General features: G+C 32.6%; 1 protein-coding gene across 1 annotated transcript in view; it reads right to left on the reverse strand.

Annotated features, from left to right (window-relative positions):
- Nucleotides 1–19,341: 19,341 nt before the first annotated feature.
- Nucleotides 19,342–25,526, reverse strand: part of LOC126748708 (transcription factor SPT20 homolog) — a 70,177-nt gene continuing 63,992 nt past the window's right edge. The window contains exons 5-6 of the mRNA XM_050458094.1: nucleotides 20,105–20,426; nucleotides 19,342–19,842 (exon numbers count right to left, since the gene is read on the reverse strand). Of these exons, the coding sequence (XP_050314051.1) occupies nucleotides 19,632–19,842; nucleotides 20,105–20,426 (533 nt within the window). The 3' untranslated portion in view covers nucleotides 19,342–19,631. The remainder of the gene's footprint in view (nucleotides 19,843–20,104; nucleotides 20,427–25,526) is intronic.

Raw genomic sequence — 25,526 nt, forward strand, 5'->3', positions numbered from 1 at the left:
TTGAAATACTCTGTAATCTAGGTAACGCTCTTCATTTAGGTACTTAGAACATTGCATGGCTAGAATTAGTAAATAACAACTTTGTTTGAGTTCAACATGTGCACAGGGGCAAGGGGGGTGTTTTGTTTACAGACATATTCATCGATTCTTTGTTGTCAAGTTTACACGCATTTTCAAAATCAGAAATTTTCAGCTTTACAGATATAATAATGGTTATTTAACTTATTGATATAAGATTTTAGATTAAAAATGAAAAGTAAAAATAGATATATGTTACTCTAAGCGCAAAAATAACATCTTCAAAGCAAAAAAAATATAATTAATATTCCTATTCCTAAAACCGCTTCTAAAAATTTTGAAAGGGCAACACCGCAGGCACAAGCTGATGTCATCTTGATAAACGGCTTTGTGTTTACATTCGGCATTTGTGAAGTTCTGTGTTTTTTCTTTAGTTTTTGGTTGAAACAGGAAAGTCATTTCAGTGTTGTTGTGAACTGTTACGATAGTAAAAACTTGTGCCGTTTGTGCCGCACCATGGAAAAAAGGCGATTTAAGCCGTTCTTTTCACAAGTAAATACCGATACTGTCATAACATCATATCAAGGAACAACCGTCGCCATAACCGTAGAATAATAAAAACTCATTAAAAAAGACTATAGTAATTATAAAATATTTAATTTTCATAAACATGCTTTTTATTAGATAAGTACTTTTAATCTAATAACGTACGTTAAAAAAACATATGAAGAGTTCATAAACGGTAATATTGTTTATAATTTAAAGCATACTCTATTAATAATAAATATTTATCATGTAAATATTCTTTAACAGCATCACTGGTAAAGATTACTTGTGTCGGTGGATTCAAAAATGCGATCCAGCGACGTTGCGATGTTGATGCATTTTTCTCTTATATAGGGACATTATCTATATTCATCTAACTTTGAACGTTGAATTCTTGATCGAGTATCTTATCATATTTTATTTTAAAAAAATGCTTCATATTTTATTAAAGAGGAATAGTATTGTTTTACGCCTGTCAAAATAAGTAACAATTTTTTATTATATTATAAAATGTGTTTTTTTGCCATTTATACATAAGGATTTGGTATCATTGCATCAGAGATGTTGCAAGCCAACAAACTGCCCATAGTTCCACGGCAATGCTAATTCTAGACTTTCAATGTTCCAAAATACCTTTGACGATACAGTCTAGCAGCCGCATTAGCATTGCATCGACATTTTCCATCAACCAATTTAAATAAATAAGTTATTTAATTTTACAATAAAAAACAATAATTAATAAAAAGTGAGAAATTAAAATTAAGAAAAAGTGTTCACTAATCCAATTTAAAACGTCATATCAGGAATGAAGGGAGAGAATTTGAATATTAGTTGCGACTTAAGTAAAGATTTATTTCATTTATTTTCACTGTACAAATATTAACTTAGCCTGGAGTAGCGGCGTACATTTGACTATGTACTAAAAAAAACACTCCTATTAAACCAATAATCTAGCAAGTATCTTACCATTACAAAATCTATATTAGAACTTTTGAAATCACTTGCAAACCTGTATATGAGTTTTTTAGAAACTCGGGCATCAAATATGTTCGTTATTATAAATGGCCGTAGCAAGCGCCAATTATCAACTGATAGCAGTCGACATTGGGTCAGCAGGCAAATTTAGTGACGAGGGAACAAATTCGTTGAATTTACCCAAACCTAGTTCTATAAGAAATTATAATGGATACAATTTTCCATTTTTAATAGTGGGAGATGAGGCATTTCCGCTTATGGTAAATCTAGACTGAGACCATTTCCAATACGTTCTTTAAATTAAGAAAATTTTTAATAATGATCTGACCATTGTTAGCGCTTTAGGATTGTCGGATATGTTGGTAGTTTGAACACACCTGGAGATATGTATTGGGAGCAAATTTTATATGTAAGTGATAATGATTAGCTCATTGTGACATATATTAAAGAAAATGAATATAACAGTACTTTCAAAATATTTGGGAAGGCATCACTACAAAATTATTTATAAGAGAAAGGTTACTTATTCCATGAAGTACTTACCGTGTATATGAAGTTTTCACTATGCAGCGACGCTTCAAATGTTAGGATTTTTTCTACAAAGTTCACAATATAAGAGCCAAGCAGAAAATTTTGGATACTGTGCCGGGTACTATATTGCAATAACTTATCCAAGATTCTACATCCTAATATTCGTAGGAACTTTAATGATTTACTAATATTTCTTGAACACCATATTTTTGAAAAATATGTAGGGTTAAAGAAGCAAAAAAAGTTTTGAAAATTGTAAAATGATAACTACGAATACCCTGTATATGACAAAAAGAAACTATTTTAGTCAAAGTAATCTTCCATTCTTCTAGATTCCGAATTGAACCTAATATTGACATTAAATTAACATTTCTGATGTCAAGATAAAATTAAATGATGTACTGGTTTTTAATTTTTTTTTGTAACCACATTTTTTGAAACAACTTGTATATTTAGAAATATTGTCCAGACATGCACTATCACGTCCCAAAAAATTTTAAGACGTCATAAAATGTTAACCCTTTTTTTTACGCTTTATGGAAGACCGACACACCATTCCAGTATAGAGAAGAGTAGGTACCTCAGTCCATAACTCAACTCTAGTAGTAGTAGTAGTATGTGGTATGAAGGTTCCTCCCCTGTACCGCAATTCGGACAGAGTGGGCTTTCTTTATACCAAGAAGGTGTAGATGCCTGTTTAGACTGTTGTGCCCGGTCAGGATTCCCACCAAGTCTTTGATACTCTATCGGGTCTTTGTTAGCAGTCGCCTTGCTTTAGAGCCGTCATGGTCTGGTATCATTTCCTTGGCCTGTCTACATCCTTCTGTCCTTCTTCATTTCTACCCACCTTTTTCTCAGTCCCAATTATAAAATGCCTGGGAGATTTGTTTTTTGCTAAGACCGAGATAAGGTTCGTTGCCTACGAAGGGGTTAACGGAACCCTATCTTGCCAGTTCATCGGCCCGCTTATTGCCCTCGACACCTTGGTGTCCTGGGACCCACCTCAGTCTCACTTACCTGTGTGCTGCAAGCCTTTCCAACGCGTCTCTGCATTCCTGGACTAGCGTTGAGCTGGCCCTGGGTTTCTGAATCGCCTTGAGGGCAGCTTGACTATCGGAGTAGATGTAAATCCCCCCGTTACGTTCCAATGCCTCTCGTTTGTTTGCTACTTCGAGTATAGCAAACACCTCCGCTTGGAAAACTGTGGTGTGTTTCCCTAGCGGGAAGGATTCCCCTGTGTTCCTTTCCTGTACACTCCAGCTCGGGCTGAATTGGTGCTTTCCATCCATGATCCCTCTGTGTACCAGGCCTGGAAACTACTTGGCTCTCTAATTTGGTTCGCCGACCATTCTTCCCTTGTCGGGATTTCCACTTGAAACCCTTTCTTTAACCTTAGTTTGCTACTTTCTGCAGTGCATCTAGATGTCAGAATTGAACTCAACTCTAAATAAATCAAGAGTTACACTAAGCAAAATAAATGTTCATATTCGTGACATTAATTATAAAATTATTCGTGGGTATATACCATTATCAACTAATGCACAATTATTTTTTGTCGACTTAAGTAAATTTTTTTTTCTGGTAAAACCAACAGGCATATTGAGCTTCTGATTTGTGATATAAATATTAACATATTAAATAAGGAAGATGTAGAGGTTAGAGGCCAATACCTATGCTAATGTGTTTACGTAGAAATTTAACTACGATCCTAACTGTTCAAAAATTAAAGAATAAGTAAGTGGTGGAACTAATTATAGTAACTAATACTAGAAATTTTTATTTGGCGATACTATTGCATTAAAAGAAAATATATGCGAATGCCAAACAAATGCCAATTTAAACCTATTTTCTGCAGTTATTAATAATAATACAACAGAGCGTTACCCCGTATATCTACAAATCTGTAATAAAATCTAAAGAAAGCCATAGCCCTTTAAGAAAACTGTCGGAAATTTAGATCATTTAACATTTGAAAATCTAATCAGTCACGAGTCTTGGATTTTTGTTTTGACAAATAATGAGACCAACACAGCGTGGAAGTGATTTTTTTAAACTTTATTTGAATATTTAAGAACTGAGCAACAATAGTAGTATAGATTAAAAAATTAAACCTTGGATTACTAATAGAAATATTACATCCATAAAATGCCGTGACTAAATAAGGAAAAACTTAATTAAAAATAGGAACAATAATCTACCTATTCCGCCATTCAATGGGCATATAGGAATAATCTAAAAAGGATTATAAATTAAGCCAAAGCCAGATAGTATCACAAAACTATAATTGTAATAACAATGATATGAAAAATATATTTAACATGATCAACAAAGCCAGCAATACAAATAAAAATCAAAACAGTGATATTAACATTTTAGGTAACAATAATAAACCATTTCAAAATACAAAACAGATGGCAGACTATTGTAATAATTATTATTTTACAAAGATAGCACAGCAAATGACTGCTAAAATAAAGGCATCTATTAAGTATAATGGCTTCGAAAATCTCCGAACTTCTCAGAGCATGTTTCTAAATCCAGTTCATATAAACTAACAAATTCTACATATAGCATCACTAAAAAATAATTGTTCCCTCGGAGTTTCACGAAATTAGTACTAAACTTGTAAAAGATCATCAGTTATAGATAACTAATCCGCTCTTACACGTCATGAACTTAATATTTCTGCAGGAAACCGTTCCAGATGTCTTTAAAAAATCTATAGCGGTCCCAATTGGCAACATTGGCAACTTTCGACCAATAAGTCTGATTAGTACTTTTTACAAACTGTTTGAGTAATATCTTAAAGACAGACTATGTAATTTTTTTACTCCAAATCTATATATTTGTGTTTTGTGCTCCAAACAAACTTTTAAATAATAATCAGTTACGGTTCCAGAGAGGTTCCAGAGAGGCTCCAGCACCAGTCACGCTATATTTAGATTTGTTGACTTTATCAAATCTGATCGGAACAGATACAAAAAATACCTGGGTGTATTTTTAGACCTTGCAAAGGCTTTTGACACGGTGCCTCATAAGATACTTCTAGAGGTGTTTGAGCATTACGGAGTGAGAGACCCTGTGTTGGTTGTCTTTTGCGGCAATTTGGGAGACAGAACATAATAGGTTAGAATAAATAACATCTTAAGTGACCCTCTAACGATCCATATAGGCATCTTGCAGGGCACTATTCTGGGTCCGCTCCTGTTCATCTTATATCTTAATTCCATACTGAGCAAGATAATTCAAGCACTAATTATATCATATGCAGGCGACAATGCTTTGGTATTTACCGAAGCTTGTTGGGAAGGAGTAAAAACTAAAGCAGAACTGGGTATTGCAAAAACTAGTGAGAAAATGCGAAGTGTTTTAATTAAAATACATTGTATTTTCTCTTACTAATGTCAACAGACCTAATTTCAACTCTTTACAGCTGCAAAGAGCAGGGCTTATAATAAATGAAGTTAACAACATTGAATACTTAGGTGTCATAGTTTAAAAACTTGAACAGTCAAAATGAAAGAAAAGTCTGATGCAAACATTGATTAACATAAGCAATATCGCTAACTACAAAACTTTTAAGATATGTTTTAGATACTAATGTAATTCTCAGATTCTAACCTATTGAATATTAATCCATTAATATTAATATTTGTTTATTTTAGTACATGCAGGTTGTAAGAGAAATTATTTTACTCCATTTTATTTTAGAAACTATTTTAATCCACTTAGATTTTGCACATATATTTAGATTATTTATAATCTATCTGAAAAACTTGTTTAAAAAGCTCAAATGGTAATGTGTTATTTAATTTGATTATTGTATTATATAGCTAATATTATAAGTTATATGAATTCGGGTATTTGCCGAATAAAAAATATAACTAAAAAGTATTTTATTAATGTAGGTACCAATTTTAAGATTTCTTTTGATATGTCTTTTACTTTTGACTTGAAATGCTTTGCATATTTCCTTTTAGGATCTGAAATATAAGGATTTGAAAAACAAATGAAAACAAATTTCTCATAAAATTCTTTGCTAATTATATTTATGTTTTCTTCATGTTCTTGCATACACTGGGAGAGGTTTCCTTCGTAAGCAATCTGTAGAGAAATTTCCCTTTAATCATTTGAAAAGGGGTATATTTGGATGCACAATAGGTAGTGTTATTATAGAATCAGATAGCATAATTTATTAAAAACTACTATATTTTCTTTCGGCTTTTGAAAGCTTTAAGAAGTTGGTGTTATAACTCATATAACACCAAAATCAGGTATAGATATGGTCTATACCTGATTTTGGTGCATACACGTATGCACTTACTCGTATAGATATGGTCTAAATATACAGGGCGTTTCAGATAAAATGATATACATGGGGATTTCGTTAACGGTAAGAGATATAGTTTCGGTTGAATGGAGAAAAAATTATGCTGTTCTAAGCCCAATCAGATGCTATATTAAAATCCACGATATCTACAGAGGTTTTTAAAATATCGGGCTAAATCTAAAAATTTGGTTTTTAGAAAACTTGCAATATTGTCTCCATCTTGAATCCAATTTTAATATAATTTCGTAGTTCTGGGTTATCTACTATGACCAATAGATTGATTTTAACGATATTGTTTTAAGCATTTTAGATTTTTTGCAACCATAGTCAACTTTGTTATTTCTTATGGACGCCATATTGGATTTAATTACTAATCAATTATTTTGTTTTTTTTTATTCATACAAGAAAGTCATTTCATTATTATGAAATATAAATTTAAACAATTGAAACAACAATTATTTCTAGCCTACAACGATAAATGATTTTCGTGGCATTTCTTGAATTGCTTGTCGAACGCTGCTTCGAGTTCTTCCACTATAGTATGATTAATGTATTACACAGAAATCAAGAGGCGTCAAATCAGATGAGCGGGCAGGCTACGCAATAGGACCTCGATTTTCTATCCAATTGTTTCCATGTTGTTCACTTAGGTAATTAGAAATAATTGCAGAATTGTGTGCAGGGGCGCCATCTTGTTGAAACCAGATGTCATGATATGGCTAGTCATGAAGAAGCTATGTCATGAAGAGGCAACTCTTGTAAATTGGGATCTAGGTAATTTTCAAGAATTTTTAAGTATCTTGGTCCTGTTAGGTTGTCATTAAAAATGTTAAATCAAACATGTCCATTTAAGATACCTATCCAAACATTAAATCCTATTCTTGTTTGATGGTAAACTTTGCGATTTCTAAATGGATTTTCATCAGCCCAAAAAAAAAATATATTGTCTATTAATGGCATCACAATTTGTAAACCTGCTTTTGTCAGACCACAACACTTAAAGGAGATCTAGGAGATTCCTAGCATTTTTGCGGAGGAACGACTTACAAAATACTAACCGTTTGTTTAAGACATCTTCTCGAAGTCCCTGACTAATGTGCTCATGATATGGGCGCTATTTAAGCTTTTTGACAAGTCATTGGGTGTTAGTTTTAGATAGATACATTAGCTTCGATTTGCTGAAGCGATGTGCGCGGATTTTCCAGGACACTTACTAAATTTTCTAAATTTTCGTCGTTATTTCTGTTTCTGTTGGGATTATTAAATGAACGATGTTTTAATAAATTACCTCGCAATCTAGGTTTAGTGACTGAAAATCACTAAACCTGGTTGTCGTCATTTCAAAAAGTGCTCTTTGTACATTTCCCTCGCTCGTTCAGCATTTCTGCGGCAAAATATGAAGCAATCATATAAATCTACATTTTCTCTCTTTTAAATCTCTTTATCTTAAACTTATTGTTAAGTAAAGAGAGTTTATGACAAAAACTAAATTGTTTATGTATTTTAAAACACTTGATAAAATAAATCAAAAAATAGTTATTCAAAATGTCAAACTTATTACAATGATCAATAAATAATTTTAAAATATTACAATTTTTTAAAAAATTAGACACAGAGCGATGGTGTCTTACAGTGCTTTCATTTCAAACCGAACCGCCCTTCATAACTTAAAAAAAAACAATTTAGATATACAGAGATAGATTAGTTTAAATTTATATTTAATATTCTGTAATATTTAAAGTTCTGTCAATCACCTCGTCACCTTCAGCTAACCTCACTTTAGTATCTCGAATGAGAACGTCCATCGTGCGACACATCATGCAGCATTAAAATGTCTATTTAAGAGTACAAAAAAAAATTCAATCGATAATAGAGAATATTTTACCTATGTCATACTTTAGTATGTCAAATGGCTATCCTCTAGTGTGTCAAGTCCATTAATGTAAAGGGCATCCAAATTAGGTGTTTGTCCGCTAATATTCCGTTCATATCTCTACATTCGCTAGTAATTCGACTCTTTAAATTGTTAATATTTTCAGGTGGGGTTTTATAAACTTTGCTTCTTAAATACCCCAAAAGCAAATCTAGTAGTGTTAAGTCGGGCGACGATGTGGGCCATTCAATTGCACCACATCCCTGGAATCTGTTCATTAAGCCAAAAAAAAGATTTTTGTTTTAAGAAAAGGAGTCAGTTGGTGCAGTTCAATGTTGTTACAGTTTCCTGATTTTTGTATCGCTTCGATCCACTCTATCATTCTATCCATTGTAATTTTTCCTACAATTTAAAATGGATCGGTATGTTTTATCTTACATATACACAAAAGTTTACCTAAAATCATCACCATAAAAATAATTTGGCGAAACCGCATATAGATATCTTTATTCGTTTCGGAATTATCGTCAAGTAGCTGGTAAAAATAGAAGTAAAAACAAAAAAAAAATCGAGTTTTATATAAAAAGTATTAATAAATAAATGAAATTTAGAATTACTTAAAACCTGTGAAAGGTCTGCTTTTTATAAGTATCCAGATTAAAAAATCTTAACTGAGTTGAACTAATTGTAAGTAATATAAAGTAATATTGTAAGTATAATCGAAAATCAATAGCAAGCGATTAAAAACAATAAAAATATTGCGTCTCATCATGGCAATAAAAGCAGTAAGTGTTATTCTGGTTTGTTTATTCTCTTGTGAAAAAAGATTACTTCTTATTTCCGCTGTTAAAGTAAAAATGCCTTTTACAAATGAAGAGGCAAACGTAGCCAAAGCTTTAAGAAAGTATGCTTTGTAATACCCTAATCGGACCATTATTCCAGGCACGGGTTTACTTATTTTGTAAGACCACTTAGAGAAACTGACAACCAACATCGACACAAATAAGGTATCACAGAGTTAAAAATGAGACGAATATCATAAAAGTATTTCCAGGGATTTAAGATTTTTAGTTATTTCTATTCATAAAATTTTGTTGGATTTTAATATAATTGTAAATTAATATTTTGCACCAGGCTTTACTGGACTCGCATTTCGACAACCGCTTAAATTATTCTCATTGGCTTTTTGAGATGATACGAGACAAGCGCCATTTTATGGACAAAATGCTTTAAACATATGAAGCCTAATTTACCAGAAACGGTATAGTAAATCTGCACAATGCATTAGGGCTGAGATAATAATACTCTTGGATTTGTGAAGTTGAAAGATTATCAGCACTTTCATCTTTGGTAGAAATCTAAGTGGTGAATTATACCTTAAATTTTTAATTAATGATATGCCAAATATTAATTAATTACAAATATTAAAAAACGTGACCTCGCGACAAGAAGAAATTTGGAGTTTTAACACGATAGGTGTCATGCCCATTTTGTGACCCAGGTGGGTTGACATTGACCAGCAATTTCCTCCAAATGCCGGTGAATTGGAGGAGGAAGTTTAATTCTTTAGCCAGCTAGGTCTCCGGACTTAACTTTTCTCGATATTTATTTACATCGAAGAATAAAACACTCAAAATAATAGAACACAAAATATACAACACAAATAATACATAAAGCACAACATATAACTACACAAAGCACACTGGTGAATAATAGATAAAGAGAAGAGTTTCCGCCACTATCAAAATAATTTAGGGTAGTGGGTTATAAATGCGCCAAAAAGCAATTCTAGGTTAAACTCGTGAATATATCGATGTTGAGCCAAAAATGCTTTAAAAATATCGGTCATAATTAAGATATAGGGTGTTAAAATTTACTTTTTGAATCAGTTTTTTCTCTCTATATCTCAAGTTGTTTCTTAGATATCGACATAAAAACTGGGGACCGGGTTTTGAGGATAAAAAATATGATTTTATTCTATTTTTTGACATAAAGTGTAGAGGGCGATAGTTATCCGATATTTACACACTCTTGCAATAATTTTCTTACTATATTATAGTCTTAAATAATTTTATTTTTTATACCTTAACACTACGGTTTGAAAAATTAAAATTTGTTTCTTTTGCTGTGGATGAAGTTAGAATATGAAGTTTTACATCCCTTGTCATATGTACAACATATTGTCAAGATATAAAAATAAAAGCATTATGAGAAAAATAGATAGACAGATTATTGTTTATTTATTCAGATTAAGACCAAAAGCATGAAAAACCGTTACATTTGGTTTCAACTAATAAATAACTTCATACATACATTAAATATGATAAACTATCAAATACTATACTATATACTTTATAAATTTGCCCTATCATTATTAAATTCAGCTAGACTTTTTGTACCAAGGTTTTAGCTCTGACTTGAGTCAGGCCTCGACTTTGACATAGCTACATCATTCATTTCTTTATTATTATAAACGAATATAAATGCATCTAAACTAGTCTCACTCAGAGCAGTACACATGAATCCCCCGCATGCGGTCTCCAGTCAAGCTTTTATCTATTATTTCTAAAAAAATGCACAAATAATCTATCATTTGGACTTTATTATTATAGGACTTTATTGTAAGAGAAATGTTAAATACTATTCGTTTTGTTGCGAACCGAAAAACAGACCTTGCTCATAGGATACATTCAAGAGAGGCCCCTGACAGGTAAAATATCGATCGAACATGATAAGTTTTATCCTTAGTAGCTGGAGGTTAATATATAAAGTTATCTCTAGAAGGAACTAAAAAATATTAAATTAATTTAATATAATGACAGAAAAGTAAGTAAAATACTGACTTAATTCATTTAAAGTTTTCTGGTGGATCATTAAATTTATTTGAGAACCTTTCTAGAAAAGATGGTATATTTTATTTTTATTAGGAATATTCTTAACTAGTTGGCAAGTGTTCAGTTTTCAGCTTAATCCAGATAGTTTTAATGTGATAGTTGTTTGCAATATTTTTTATTGACTTTGAATATTACTAACCCGAGACAAGGCACTTATTTTTCTACTATCAAGCATAACAACTAGACATTCTTATACCCTTTTTAATCCAATGGTTACAATTTTACAACATTTTGTGATAATGAAGACTATTTAGTAGCAAAGTTATAAAAGAATAATATGCTTCATTTAGTGTAGTTGCCGTGTATACTGGTATCCAGTCTGGCATCAAGTGCATTTCACTACTTCTGATTGTTAAAACTTGGCGTCTGACAGTGCTTTAATACAAGACTGGAGAAATCCTGTTCCATATTATCAGAATATTATCAAGGAGCGTAGATGCAGTTTATGTTACGGCGTTGTTGGTTGGGGAACAGCTGTGACGCATATTGATATAATATTACGTACGTTTTACAATTCTGGATTATTCAAATAATCTACAGACTCTTAACTCACTTCATTCTGATTCCCAAATATTACAGATAAAACAAGTTTTTTTTTAAACTAGCTATAAGAGGGTTCTGGGATGGAGAGAACTTTAAGATTAATGACTACCGCTATTTATATACGAATATACAGGGAGCCAGACCGAAAACTTTCCACCTCGAATTTCTCCGAGATTTCGTAAAAAATGAAAAACTGCTGGCATCCGTCGATTTTAGATTTCAGAGGGACAAAATAATTTTGCATTTATAAACGTTTAATATCAACCCCTACGCGGGGGTAACAGCTACACATGAAAAGAGTGATATAGTGAAAATGTGTGTTAAAGATCTTTTTATTTGGTTTATAATGGCGAAGTTTTAATTTGCTGTTTTCAGATTCTATGAAGTCCCCCCAGCTTGTTAAAATTTAAAAAAAGGGATTTTGTTATTACTTATTAATTTTATACCCGTGAGAGTAAGTCGTTTCAAGCTAGGATAATAAATGATACTCAAAAGACCTTATAAATAAATTATTAGTTCAAAATTTTTAAAAGGTCCGGAATACTACAAAAAAATAGAAAACTGACCTTTTTAAGAAAGAAAGAAAGAAAGAAAATGTGCTATATTACGTAAGAATAATCTTGTGTACAAGCATCCTACAAGCTAAAAAAACAAAACAAAAATACAATTTCAAAAATTGACAAAACAATGAACAAAATTAAACACAAGAAGACAAAACTTTTTGAACATACTTGAATTAAAGATAACTAAATAAAACAATCAATTACTAAATAAAGGTAAACTCGTTGACAAAACTAGAGAAGAAAAAAGGAAAAAAAAACTTTTCAACATGTCCAAGGTTAAAACATATCATTAAAAAAGTCATCCAGTTTATAATAAGCCTTAGCCAATAAAAGCGCTTTTAATTCTCTTTTAAATTTCTTAACATCCGATATATGTCTAACACATAGAGGAACATGATTGTAAATTTTTTTACTTATGTAAATTAATCAGTTTTTGGTATGGGAAGACGTAGGAATAGGTAGGGGAACATCATTTACACGACGAGTCAAATGGCCAGTGTCAGAGGGTAGTTTGGGAATTTTGTGAATAAGAGCAGCTATTTCTAAGATAACAAGTGAAAAAAGAGTTAGGACTTTTTCAGAAATAAAGAGGGGTTTGCAAGAATCTCTTAACTTAGCGGAACACAGGTATCTAACTGCTTTTTTTTGAATAACAAAGACAATGTTAAGTAGCCCCTTATTGGTTAAACCCCAAAAAGGGAAGCCATACCGAATATGAGATTCAATAAGTGAAAAGTACACTGAACGTGCAACCACCCCTCCCAGCTCGACTTGTTTTGCCATTCTTACTGCAAAACATCCAAAAGATAATTTCCCAGCTAAATGTAAAATATGATCTTCAAACAGAAGGCGACCATCAATGGTAATTCCTAGGAACGTGCAGCACTCTTTATTCTACAAGAGGGAATTTTCCTCAAACATCAGACCCTGAACATCGTACTTAAACTCCATAATAGACGTCTTTCTTACATTAAACACGAGCCTGTTGGAAGCACACCACCCTGATAAAATCTAAACGTCTTCAAGGATACAAGTCTTAATATAATCAGAATTTTTATGGCTTCATAGTATGGTGGTATCATCAGGAAACTGAACCACCTTGCCCTGCAGTTTCAATGAACTCAAGTCATCCACATACAGTAAAAATAACAGTGGTCCCAACACTGAACCCTGGGGAACGCCGCATTTTAGGGATCTAGAAGCAGACAAACGCCCAGACACTGTAACCTTCTGAGTACGATTTGATAGATAGGACTCAAGCCATCGCAACGCTACGCCCCTAAAACCATATTTATCGAACTTAGATAACAGTATTCCATGATCCACACAGTCAAATGCTTTGGATAGATCACAAAACACTGCCGCCGATGATTCTCCAGAATTCAAGGACCCATAGACGCTCTCCAAAAAGCTAAAAACAGCATCATGAGTCCCTTTACCGGCTTGAAATCCAAACTGATTTGCAGACAAAATGCCATTATGATGTAAAAAGGACAAAATTCTGCTTTTTACAAGTTTTTCAACTATCTTAGGGAGGGTAGACAAAATAGAAATGGGACGAAAATTACAAGGCTGATCCAAATCTCCACTCTTATGAAGAGGGATAACCACTGCCTCTTTTAAACATGAAGGAAAAATGCCAATATGTAAAGAATTGTTTATGGCAGAAACTAAAGCATTTAAGGCTGAATCAGGCAAAAAGAGTAACAACCTCGAAGATATCCCATCAGCTCCAGATAATTTATGGTTTTTAGGCGTTTGATTTCATTTTTTACTTCGGTAAGATCGACAGGATGAAAGAAAAATGAATGCTCAACCGACACTTGTTGAAGATAGCGTAAGGGATCAATGTTACTACGAATGCCCTTGAGCAAGATATTAGGTATATCACAATAATAGTCGTTTAAAATGTCAGGTCTTAACTCCGGTTCAGATACTTTTCTATGGCAATGTCTAAAATCATTAATAATCGACCAACAATCTCTTTACCTATTTGATGACATATTTAAGCGATCCATATAATAATTAGATTTTGCTGCTTTAATTGTCTTTCTGTACAGACTACGGTATTTCTGATGATATACAAGGATATTTTCATTTGTGGTATATTTGCACAATTTAGTCAAAAAACGGAGGTTTTTAGCTAAAATTCTAAGGCCTCTTGTTACCCATGGTTTTCGTTTCTTAGTTTTAAGCCTCATTTTAGAAAAGCACTTATTGATCTTATCACACAGAACTTGAAAAAATAAAGTAAGTGGGTCAGAAGCCGTTTCAAGTGCACTCCAATTTACCGAAGCTGTAGCAGCAGAAAAAGCATTGAAATTTCTCCTGCTGAAAATTCTTCCCATATAATGAGATGAAGATAATACAGTATTATATGGCATTTTAGCAAGAATAGCTTCATGGTCGGAAATACCAGATGGGAGTACTATGCATAAAACGTCATCAAAATTTGTACAGAAATAGTTAATTGTAGTTGCAGATGAAGAAGTTATTCGTGAACGTGCATTTTCAAGTCGTAAGAATTTAAAATACTTAAAAGACAAGTACGTGGCAAGGTTTCATCAGTGTAGTTGATATAAAAGTCACCAGCCAATATAACCTTAGAGTGTAGGGACAACTGGGATAAAAAAGAATCAAGTTTGTCCAGAAACATAGCAATATCTCCTGTAGGTGGCCTATAAACACAAAGAATATATAAATTAAAACGCTTACAAAAAGAAAGAGAGAATTCAAAAACATTCTCTAACAGAAGATTATTATACTGATCAATATTACAAAAAATCGTTTCAATTGTTTGCCTAGCCAAGATCATGGTTCCTCCATGTATAGATTGTTGACGACAAAAATTTGATATAGGAACATAATCAGATATTAAAAAACATTCACTAGGCCTCAACCAGTGCTCAGTCAGAAGTACAATATCAGGAAAATTACATGTGTCCAGCAAAAGATGAAGCTCATCCATCTTGTTTCTTAGGGATTGTATATTAAAAATAAAGATACTTAAGTTTTTCGAAGAGCTAAATTCAATTTTTCTAGTAGAATATGAACATGAATGAGATTCAACCTTCGTGGACATGTCTATAAAAAAGAAGAATTCAATTCACGAGCAGTAATCAGTTCAGACTCATTAATTTGATGATTCAAAGACAATTTATTCGATGAAATATTAATTTTAAAATATTTGAAAATATGTGCATGTAATAATGATGCCAAGTCTGAACCAAAGTTACTGGCGTGATTAGACTCTAAAATCCCATACAGATTAATATTATTTGCATGAAAAGTACGACAAAGGGCCTTATTACTATTATAAATAACATTATGGTTTAAATAAGTATAAGCGCTTGTCATCACTAAAGTGTTTGTATCAACATGATTTTGAATTAAATTTTTTAAAACATCAGATGAAGAACAAATTTCATTTAACATTACCATTAAAAAATCTTCTTTCGTAAAGTCCTTAACTAAATTTGATGCTGTCCTGATCACCTCACTGCTTGAACTGCCCGGTTTCAGGAAACACTGGACCTTATAGTAAGCTTCAAACTTTAAACGTAAATGTTTTAGGAACACTGCTACAATTTCCACCGACAAAGAGAAGCCGAGGTCGACTATCGTCAGGTGTATTTGGCCTAGTTGGTAGCTGTGTTGGAGAATTAATAACAACAGATTTAGATATCTGTAACTGTTCCTTCAATGCACAAATGTCGGAATAACAGGTATCTTTTTCAACTTCCAACACCTTTACGAAGTCTAACATCTTCTTATTTAAGTTAGTTAAGTCGTTTACGTCTTTTTGTAGCAAGTTTATTTCAGTCTTATAGGTTGAAGACTCATTTTCTAATGTTTCTATCATTACAATTAAATTTTTATTTAGGATATTTAGCTCGCTAATTTGTGAATTGAACTTAAGACTTGCCCTTTCACTCACTTTCAGTAATGCCAACAATTCACCTTCATTAATTTTTAAGTTTTTCAATTCAACTTTAAGTTCTTCATTCCGTTTATGCAGATTTTCCAGGGATTAGGAAAACTTCTTTTCAGCCTCCGACACTTCATCTGCAAAAACCATGCTGTTTCTTCTCATTCTCTCCATATGTCTATCCTTCTCTTTCAATTCTGTCAACAAATCATAAATCTTTTGCTCATTAATTTTTCCTTCCTGATCTCTTTCATTAAAATCATCTTGACATCTTTGTGAGCATAAAATCTTGTAGCCTCCCAGTTTTATGGCATCAGAATTTCTTTCCAGACAACTTGGGTGGAACATTGAAATACAAGAGATGCAGCAATAATTTGAAAAATCCCTTTTTTGACAACATTTGAAACTGCGGTTCATTTTAGATTATAAGGAAATGTTAATAAATTGAAAAAAATATTAATGGTAAAAACAGGAACTGCAAGTAAACAGTAACTTGAACTTAAACCCAACGCAGGAAACAAACGTACAACAAAACACACAATTGCACGTCCTACGGTTAATGTTCAATTATTTCAAGTTAAGGCCAATGGTAGCCAGATAATTTTAAATTTAGTCAAAACAGGAACTGTTTATAAAACAAAAACATTTTCATATCATACAGAATAGAAAGAAAAATTACCAATAAAAATATTTTAATATTTATATTTAATCTATTTCTAATCAACTAAATGTTGAAAATTTCCTCTTTCAACTTCCATACAACAGTAAAGACACTGTTCGAAATGCTCGCGTATATTATGTAAAATTTCAGATGTAATTTGTTGGCACTCAAGCACTATTCATTATCGCAAGTCTTCTAAAGAATTGAGCTGTATAGCATAAATTTAAATCAGACAAAAAGTTAAGGGGTGACAAATCAGCAGATCTTTCAGGCCATTCAGTTGGACCTTTCCGTCTAATCCCATCTTCCATAAAAGTTCCTGCTCCGATTTGCTGAGAAATTTTCTTGCCGATGACGCTCATCTTCCACAATGACAGAAATTAAAGCTAGCTTAATAGTAGTTTCCAGTAACTCAAGGTATATTTCCCTTGTTAAATTTCAATATGTACTTCCCTAAATAATCTAGGGCTTAAATCCGACCAATATCTGCAACAACACCATTAAGGAAGAAGCTGCATTCATCAGAAGAAGAAACATTAAAAATAAATTCTGGATTGCCAATGATCACTTAGACTAATAACTGGCAATATTTTGTACGGTGTGGTAATTTTCAAACATTCCAAAGTACTATTGTAATAATATTTGGTGCTATTTTGGGTATTAAGACTACTAAGCATAAATGTATAAATACGGAGTACATTAAAAAAACATTGACAAATTTGTTAAACATTAGATTTCTTATAAAAAATCAGACGGGCCTTAAAAGGGCTTTTTTATAAATAAATCAGGCTTTAAGGCGCTAAGTAATACCAGTCAGATAACGGCATTAAATAATAAGCCTTTTAATCCCAAAAATGTGTTAATATTTTCTTGACTTTAAAGTATCTTTTTAAAGATTTTGAAATGCTGTCATATTAAATAGGATAATAGTAGCAACTTGAAACTTAAGTAGTATATGTCCTTTAAATGTTGGGTATTAAGTGATAAAAAGTCTTTTAAAATGAGGTATTACTCGATCCTTATTACGATTTAAAATTTTATAGATAGCTGTCACTGCCGCGTAGGGGTTGATCGTAATGAGTTATAAATGCGAGATTATTTTGTCCCCCTAATTAAAAATTGACGGGTGTGAGCGTTTTTTAATTTTTTACGAAATCTCGGCGAAATTCGGGGTGGAAGGTGTTCGGTGAGCCACCCTGTATACACACAACCAAACTAATTCACCCAATTATTACCTACCAGTTATTACACCACAATTATTCTGAAATATTAGTTTAATTTTTGTTTGTCACAAGCGAAACACGTAAATAAAAAAAAAATGATATTTGTCCTGGAGTGCCGATTTTACTGTTTCGCTTGCAAGTTGCATTGAGTTTAAAATTTCTTGATTTTCGCATATTTAAATAAAAAAGTCGTACGTGAGGTTGTCGGAAGTCTAAAGGAGAAGAATTATTGCTCTGGCAGACAATGCATGGCACAAAGGCAGATCGTAAGAACAATGGTGGTTACACAAGGAATTGTTTAAAAAATCTATTCAAGTTTTTTGGAACTGTTAGTACAAAGGAAGACATCAGAAGAAGACTTCGTGCCCGGAAATTATTTAGTGGAATATAGTTAAGAGTTTCAGAACTTACAAAATAAAACTGACAGTTTAATTGGTGTTTGAAGAACGAAAATTGGGCAAATTCCTTATTTTCTGATGAAATATTCTATAATTCGATGGCCGGTGAATTTGCATTTTAAGAGGTAGAGGGAGACATCTAGACTACAACCTATCCCGAAATACAAATGAAGTACTGTAATGTTTTGGGTTGGATATATAATTAGTAAAAGAACTCTTTTAAATCCCATTCGACAAATCCCAACAATTTAAGTAGTTTTAAAACCCTAACAGGTCAAATGTATGTTGATTTAGTTGTGCAACCTGTAGTCAGGCTTTGGAAAATTTCACGATTTTTTTTAAAATTATGCTAAATAATGCACCTCGACATACCCGCAGAGTTGCAAATAGTTTCTTAGAAGATGAAGATGTTGCAGTTTTGGATTGACCTCCTTGCTCACCAAATCTTAATACTATAAAGCACTTATGAAATAAGATCAAAGGAAATATTAGACTTCGTCAAAATATTTCGTCAAATTCGAGCTTGGATCAAGTTATCAAAATCATTTAAATATTTCTTGCTAAATGACATTCTCAGAAAGAAATTGTTCTATAGAAATCTACATTTTATGTTATTTGTTTTATTATTATGAAAATTGTAACAATCTTTATTTATTTTGGTAATTAACTTGATTTGAAAAAACTGCTCTTTACTCCTCAATGACTTTTTCCAAATTAAATTCCATTTCTCGAAATTACTTGATGATTCCATATAAGTTTGGATGTGTGTATGTTCAAGTTTGAGATGATGACATCTGCTTTCCCTTTCATATTGATTAGTTGGGATGGGATGTTAAACAAAAAATTTGGGCGAGAAGTTAAAATTACAATAATTTAATTTATATTTATTTATAAGAAATATTAGATATTAAATAGACAAAGCAAATTGATTAAAAAATAAGTTCAAGTTTATTCAACTGTCTGTTTCTTAAGAAACGATTATAACTTTTGATTTTTAAATATCAGGTACATTTCTTCTTCTGTTATGCTATTTTCTGCAGTTCCAAAAATCAAAACAATAGCATATATCTTTCAATGCATATTTAATGCATATATCGATAATCTAAATTATTTTCTTTTAAGTAAAAAAAATATATTTAAGTAAAATTTATTCATCATGTCCTATAAACACGACTGATTTGCCTGTTTTTAAAACTCTTAAACTTGAGTTTCGACCTAGACTTTTTTTAAACTGTGATTGTTGATAATCTTCATCTGAGGGTCCTGCATTTGCTCCTTGTTCGGGCTGATTTGGAACCTGTAGTCCTTGAAGTTGAGCATGAATATATTGAGGCTCTCGATTTTGTTGAATTTCGTATCTAAAGTTGAAACAATATTTTTTTAAATTATTTAGTTATAAGTATTACTTATTAATTTATTAATTAAAGCAATAAGTTATAAACATGAAAAGTAGTAGAGAAAAATATAATTAAAATTGGATTGTTTAAATATTGTTCTGTTACACTTGAAATATTTTTGAATATTTGAATCAAAAAGCACTAACATATAGTAACAAGTAAAAATATTGTGTAAAAATATTAATAGACGAATATTTATTGAAATTCATATAGAAAATTTTACCTCTGTTGTTGGTATGTTGGATTTTCAAGAACATATTGTTGCTGATTAATATTAACTGTTTGTTTAGTTCCAGCATCTAATTCTGCTTGAACGGGTGAGTACCTAACAATCTTAGTTGTGTAAGTTTGTTGACGCTCAGGACTTCTGCTAGGCATGAGGTGCTGCGGCTGATACTGAATAAAGTGAGGTTCTGGTTGGGGTTGCTGTTGATAATACCGAATTTCTTGAATTTGAGGTTGCTGACTTTGTGATTGATACTCTACTTTTTGCTGATTATTTATATCGGGAAGAAGGGGTTCTTGAGGAAGTTCTGCTGGCTTAACTAAAAAAGATATTATAGTAAAAATCCAAGAGATTTATCAAATGAATGCGAGCAACTTGAAAAACAGAACGTTTATTACATAAATTAAAATTCAAACAGATTTATACAATTTAACTATTATGAAACTAAATAATTCTAATAATAACTAAATCTTCGAACTTTTTTTAAAAATATTTTTGAAATATTTTTTATGTTTAACACGACGTTTTAGTTGGTGTGTATCTCCAACCGTTATCAAGTGTAAACTAACAACAACTAGTCTTCTACGGGCTTATATACTAATGATGTGCAAAGTCATGTGGAACTTTTGGCGTGAAATGTATACTTGGGTTACCGAACAGATGGAGTGGTCACGTGATCGTTCTGAGCCGGAGGTGGGGCCTAGAGCATCGATAGGGTTCATGACTTGGGGGTTTTATTTAATTTTATTAGTCGAGCGGCTTTAGAACGTTTTGGTTGAATTTTCTGCTATTCGAATATTTGAATCTTCGCAATATTGAAAAGTTGAGATAGTGTTTATTTTTTTGTTAATTTGTTAATTTGTTTGTTAACAAATAATGGCTGACGCGCCACGTACACCCCCATTGTCACCCCCCCAAGAAATAAATGTTTGACATGGCACGATTACTTAAAAGGATTACCTATCCCTTTTCGGTAAACCTCAATATATTAACATAACTTTGCATAATAAAATACTTAAAAGGGATTATTATATCATTACCTGGCACAACCTCAAAATCGGTTTGGACCCATTTTACAGGCCACCGTATTATATTTTAAGAAAAGCTGCTTACAAAGCAAAGCTGTACGGTAAAATAATTTAAAATAAGTAGGCATAATTCTCCTCGTCTAAATCTGCCAAGGTTGCATCGATGGGCGGGCCTATATTTCGCGCACATCATTTACTCCATTTGTTCGGTAATCCGACTATATATCAAGAGTCCTGACAGTACAGGTAGGTCTTCAGATGTTGGGAATTTTGACGCTGGGCTGGATGAGGATTCCTTGATTTTGCGCGATGTACGTTGCTTCTAGAAATGATGCTGAGAGTCTGTATACCAATGTGGCCATCGTGGAATCCTTAAATATCTTTAAAGAAAGGCTCAGAAAGGACACGATAGGTTTTACAGCCCAGGACGAAGGATTCCAAATGGGATTTCCACTATCTGCAGTCGTAGTCAACATATAAATGGAGAGCACGCTATAAGAACAGCACCCTCTAAACCCAAGATGTGGCCTCGATACGTAGATGACACATTTATCATCTAGGACAGAATTGACGAACTGACTTTCTGATACACCTCAACAACATTAGATCCATCATCAAGTTTACGACGGTGATGGAGAGATGTTAACTCTACCCTTTTTATGCGAAATATGCTTTTATGCGAAAATTTTTTTTCAGTTTTCTTAACGACTTTTCTCTAATTTTTCTTAACTTTCTAAGACTTCAGTCTACCGTAAACCCATGCATACTGGCCAGTCCTTGCACTATAACTCAAATCATCCGGCATCAATAAAGGCGGGAATCAGCAAGTCACTATATAAAAAGGCGGCCACAATTTGCAACAACAGTGACGACCTTAAGATGGAGATAAAAAATATCACCAAGGAGCTTCAACAAAATGGGAGCCCACTAAAGTTGGTCAAAAACAATAATAAAGAAAGCAGTGGTCACAAAAAGAAGAAAACCACAAGAGCAATCGAGTAATCGATTTTCTTCAAGCAATTTGCGCGGGCTGTAGCTCTGAGGGAGTGCACTTTAGGACACATGTTTATAGAAAAAAAAGTCTTATTTTAACTGCAACAATATGCTCTTAAAATATTTGCACCGAATTTTATAACACCCTGTATATCAAATACCATGTGAATGCGGGGACTCATACATTGGCGAGACAAAACGACTCTTGGAAGTTGGAAAAAGGAAAAATGAGCACCAAAAATGGACCAGAACAGGAGAAGTTTCCAGATTGGGAATTGCAGAACACGCAATTCAAATCAAAAATATTCAACCAGCCCAATGAATTTCCAACATCTGGAGACCTCTACTGTCAGGACTTTGCACGATATAATGCATTTCACGCATGACGAAAACTTCCACATGACTTCGCACATCATTAGTATTACGGCCCGTAGAATAGTAGGAGATACACATCAACCGAAACGTCGTATTAAATATAAAGATAAAGGTATTGCAAGTTTGGATATTTAGTTATTACTACTATATCAATGTCTACCACCTTCAAAACTAGAAAATTATTCCACTTTTAGTTTTTATTCTAACAAGAAATACCCCAAAACAACTTTCGTTTATCATATACCAGCCAAAAGCCCGAAACTCCGCTCGCGTGGTAGAAGATGGTGGGAAGCTAACATCTTCTACCACGCGAACGGTAAGTAAACGGCGAATGATTTAATCGCTTTAAAGATAATCCAGAGAACACAAATTGACAGTCTCCACTCTAAATACATGGATTTGTCAATAATGTGAAGGTCGTATGGTGGTTACGATTCCACCTAGTATTAAATGTTTTTCACTTTACCGATTTTACTTGCGTAGTTTACACGTAGTAGCGAAGGTGCCCCGTGATCAGAATGATCTATTCTCTATTGTTGCACAGCAACAGATTATTTCAAGGTTGAGAGTAAGTTTGGGAAAAAAATCATGCTTAGACGTATGAAAATTAAAAACAACATATCCCGACGTTAAATGCGCATTTTGTTTATTTTGTGAAAGTGATCAATCACTAAAAAATTTAAAATGAGTTATCCCACAAAGAATTAGTCACATATTTGTACAGTCACATGCCACATATTTTTATATTTTTTAAATGGAATGAGACCTTGTGTCACCTTGTACGAAGCTTAGTTTAAAATTGTGGTTAATGCTACATTTTGTTTGTCACTAATTTATAAATAAATTAAATTAAAACATTTCTGATACTGTTACTGGTTAAGTTTTAAAAGATGATAGAAATAAGTACATATCTTTAATAACATGGTTTCCATTGTTATACAGATTAACTATAGAAATAGTAGCTATAGCTATCATTTTTTGTGTGCGTAAAAATAGGTTGGCCGATCCCGGTAGCACCGTGGGCAAAGCGTTCACGATGCAATCGTGTGGTTTCGGGTTCGAATCCCGGCATGGGCATGGTTGTTTGTGTTTGTCTTATAAAAACAAAACATTGTGGTTCGGAACCCACGTTAAACTGTAGGTCCATAAGTAACAATATTGGGCGGCCGTCGAAATACGACGCGAGTCCATTATATATGAGGAAGAAGAAGAAAGAAAAATAGGTTGTTGCATGAGTTTAGCATAATTCAGTATAAAGAAAGATTTGTAGAACGGCCTTTAGTAGTAAAAAAAAATCCTAGTCTTATACAGGACAAGGCTTTATTTAGCGAAACATTATTAAATTAAATATTTTATATATAGACAGACTGATTAAGAGTATCGCTGATTGTGGAAATATGATATATTAGAGGACAAATTAAATAAATTAATGTAGGAACATGTCTGATAAAAAATTTTATTTATGTGACTTGTGATGGGAATTTTGGGACCTTGCCTTAATCAGTCGGGCAAGCGATTTCTATCCACAACAAGCATGACTCTACGAAAAATCAATATTAGTGTCTTCTATATTTTAGGATTTATTGAATAATTTTAATAAATTTATGAATAATTCAAGAGTCGTTCTATAAATCCCGAGAACATAATACCCAGCTTAAGACAGAATAACTACCTACCAGCTTCCAAAAAAACGCAATGAGTCGATTTTTTGGGAAAGAAAATTAACTACTACTAAAATACGCTTGCTGAAAAAACTCTGGTATTAAAAACATCAATTAAAAAGTTAGATAATATCCTTGTCTAATACAACAGCTCAACTAAGCAAGCTAACGCACCTTCATCTTGGCTGTATACATAGGCAAGATTGTCAGATGTATGTGTTACCACGATCTTTAACCTGGTTGACGTCCAAGATCTCAGAAGAAGTTCGTAGGCATCACCTTATAGAATCAGAATCATCAGAATATTCACGTTCCAGATACAGCCCAGCTTATATCGCTAGACGTGAAAAACTTATTTCCAAGCATTCCACCCGCTGATTGTCTGGTCTTAGTCAAAGATCTTCTCAGGGGGAAACTTGATTCACTCTTGGTAGAAAATCTACTTTTGCTCCTTTCTACTGTGTTAGATCAAATTTTTTTCTAATTTAACAACCGTTTTTTCAAACAAAAAGAAGGACTAGCAATGGGCTCTTGTTTATCGCCATTTCTTAGTGAAGTATTTCTTAGCAACTTAGAAACAAAAATAATGAGCAGTAATTTTAAAAATAACATCATGTTTTATAAACGGTGTTTGGATGATATATGTTTGATTTGAAATGGAAGTGAGGTAGAGCTTACAAATTTCCATAATTATGTCAACTCTCTTCACTCTAAAATTGAGTTCATAATCGAACGGGAACAGAACAACACCTTACCATTCTTAGATTTATTACTTAAGAGGGATAGAAATAAGATATCGTTTGAAATATTTCGTAAACAAGCAACAACAGATAATATTATACAATATAATTCAACATCACCGTCCTCGCATAAATTTGCTGCTTTCCATTCTTTATTTTACAGACTTTTTAACATCCCACTTTCTCGTGAAGGTTTTAAAAAAGATTCCTTACCATTAAACAACTAGCAGTCAGTAACTTTTTCCCTCTTACTCTCACGAGATGTGTATAATGTATCTCAACATTACAAGTATAAATTATCATTTAATTTTATCAGACAACAAACAAACTATATCAACACTTTTAGGTCGTTTACTTATTTTGGACCAATTTCGTCACAACTATCTCGCTTTTTTTTCTCCCTTTGGCATAACCCCAGCTTTTAAAACCAATAATACATTAAAAAGACATCTAATTAAAACTAAAGATAAACTACCCCCGCTATCTTCTTCAGGAGTTTATGAGATTAGGTGTAAAGAGTGCCCTGCAGTGTACGTCGGCCAGTCTGGTAGGAAGATTTCTACTAGGATTAGTGAACACAAGGCCCAATATAATAAATTTAAAAATACCGAAATCACAGTGA

The sequence above is a fragment of the Anthonomus grandis genome, chromosome 22, assembly GCF_022605725.1.
Source record: "Anthonomus grandis grandis chromosome 22, icAntGran1.3, whole genome shotgun sequence".
NCBI lineage: Eukaryota > Metazoa > Arthropoda > Insecta > Coleoptera > Curculionidae > Anthonomus > Anthonomus grandis.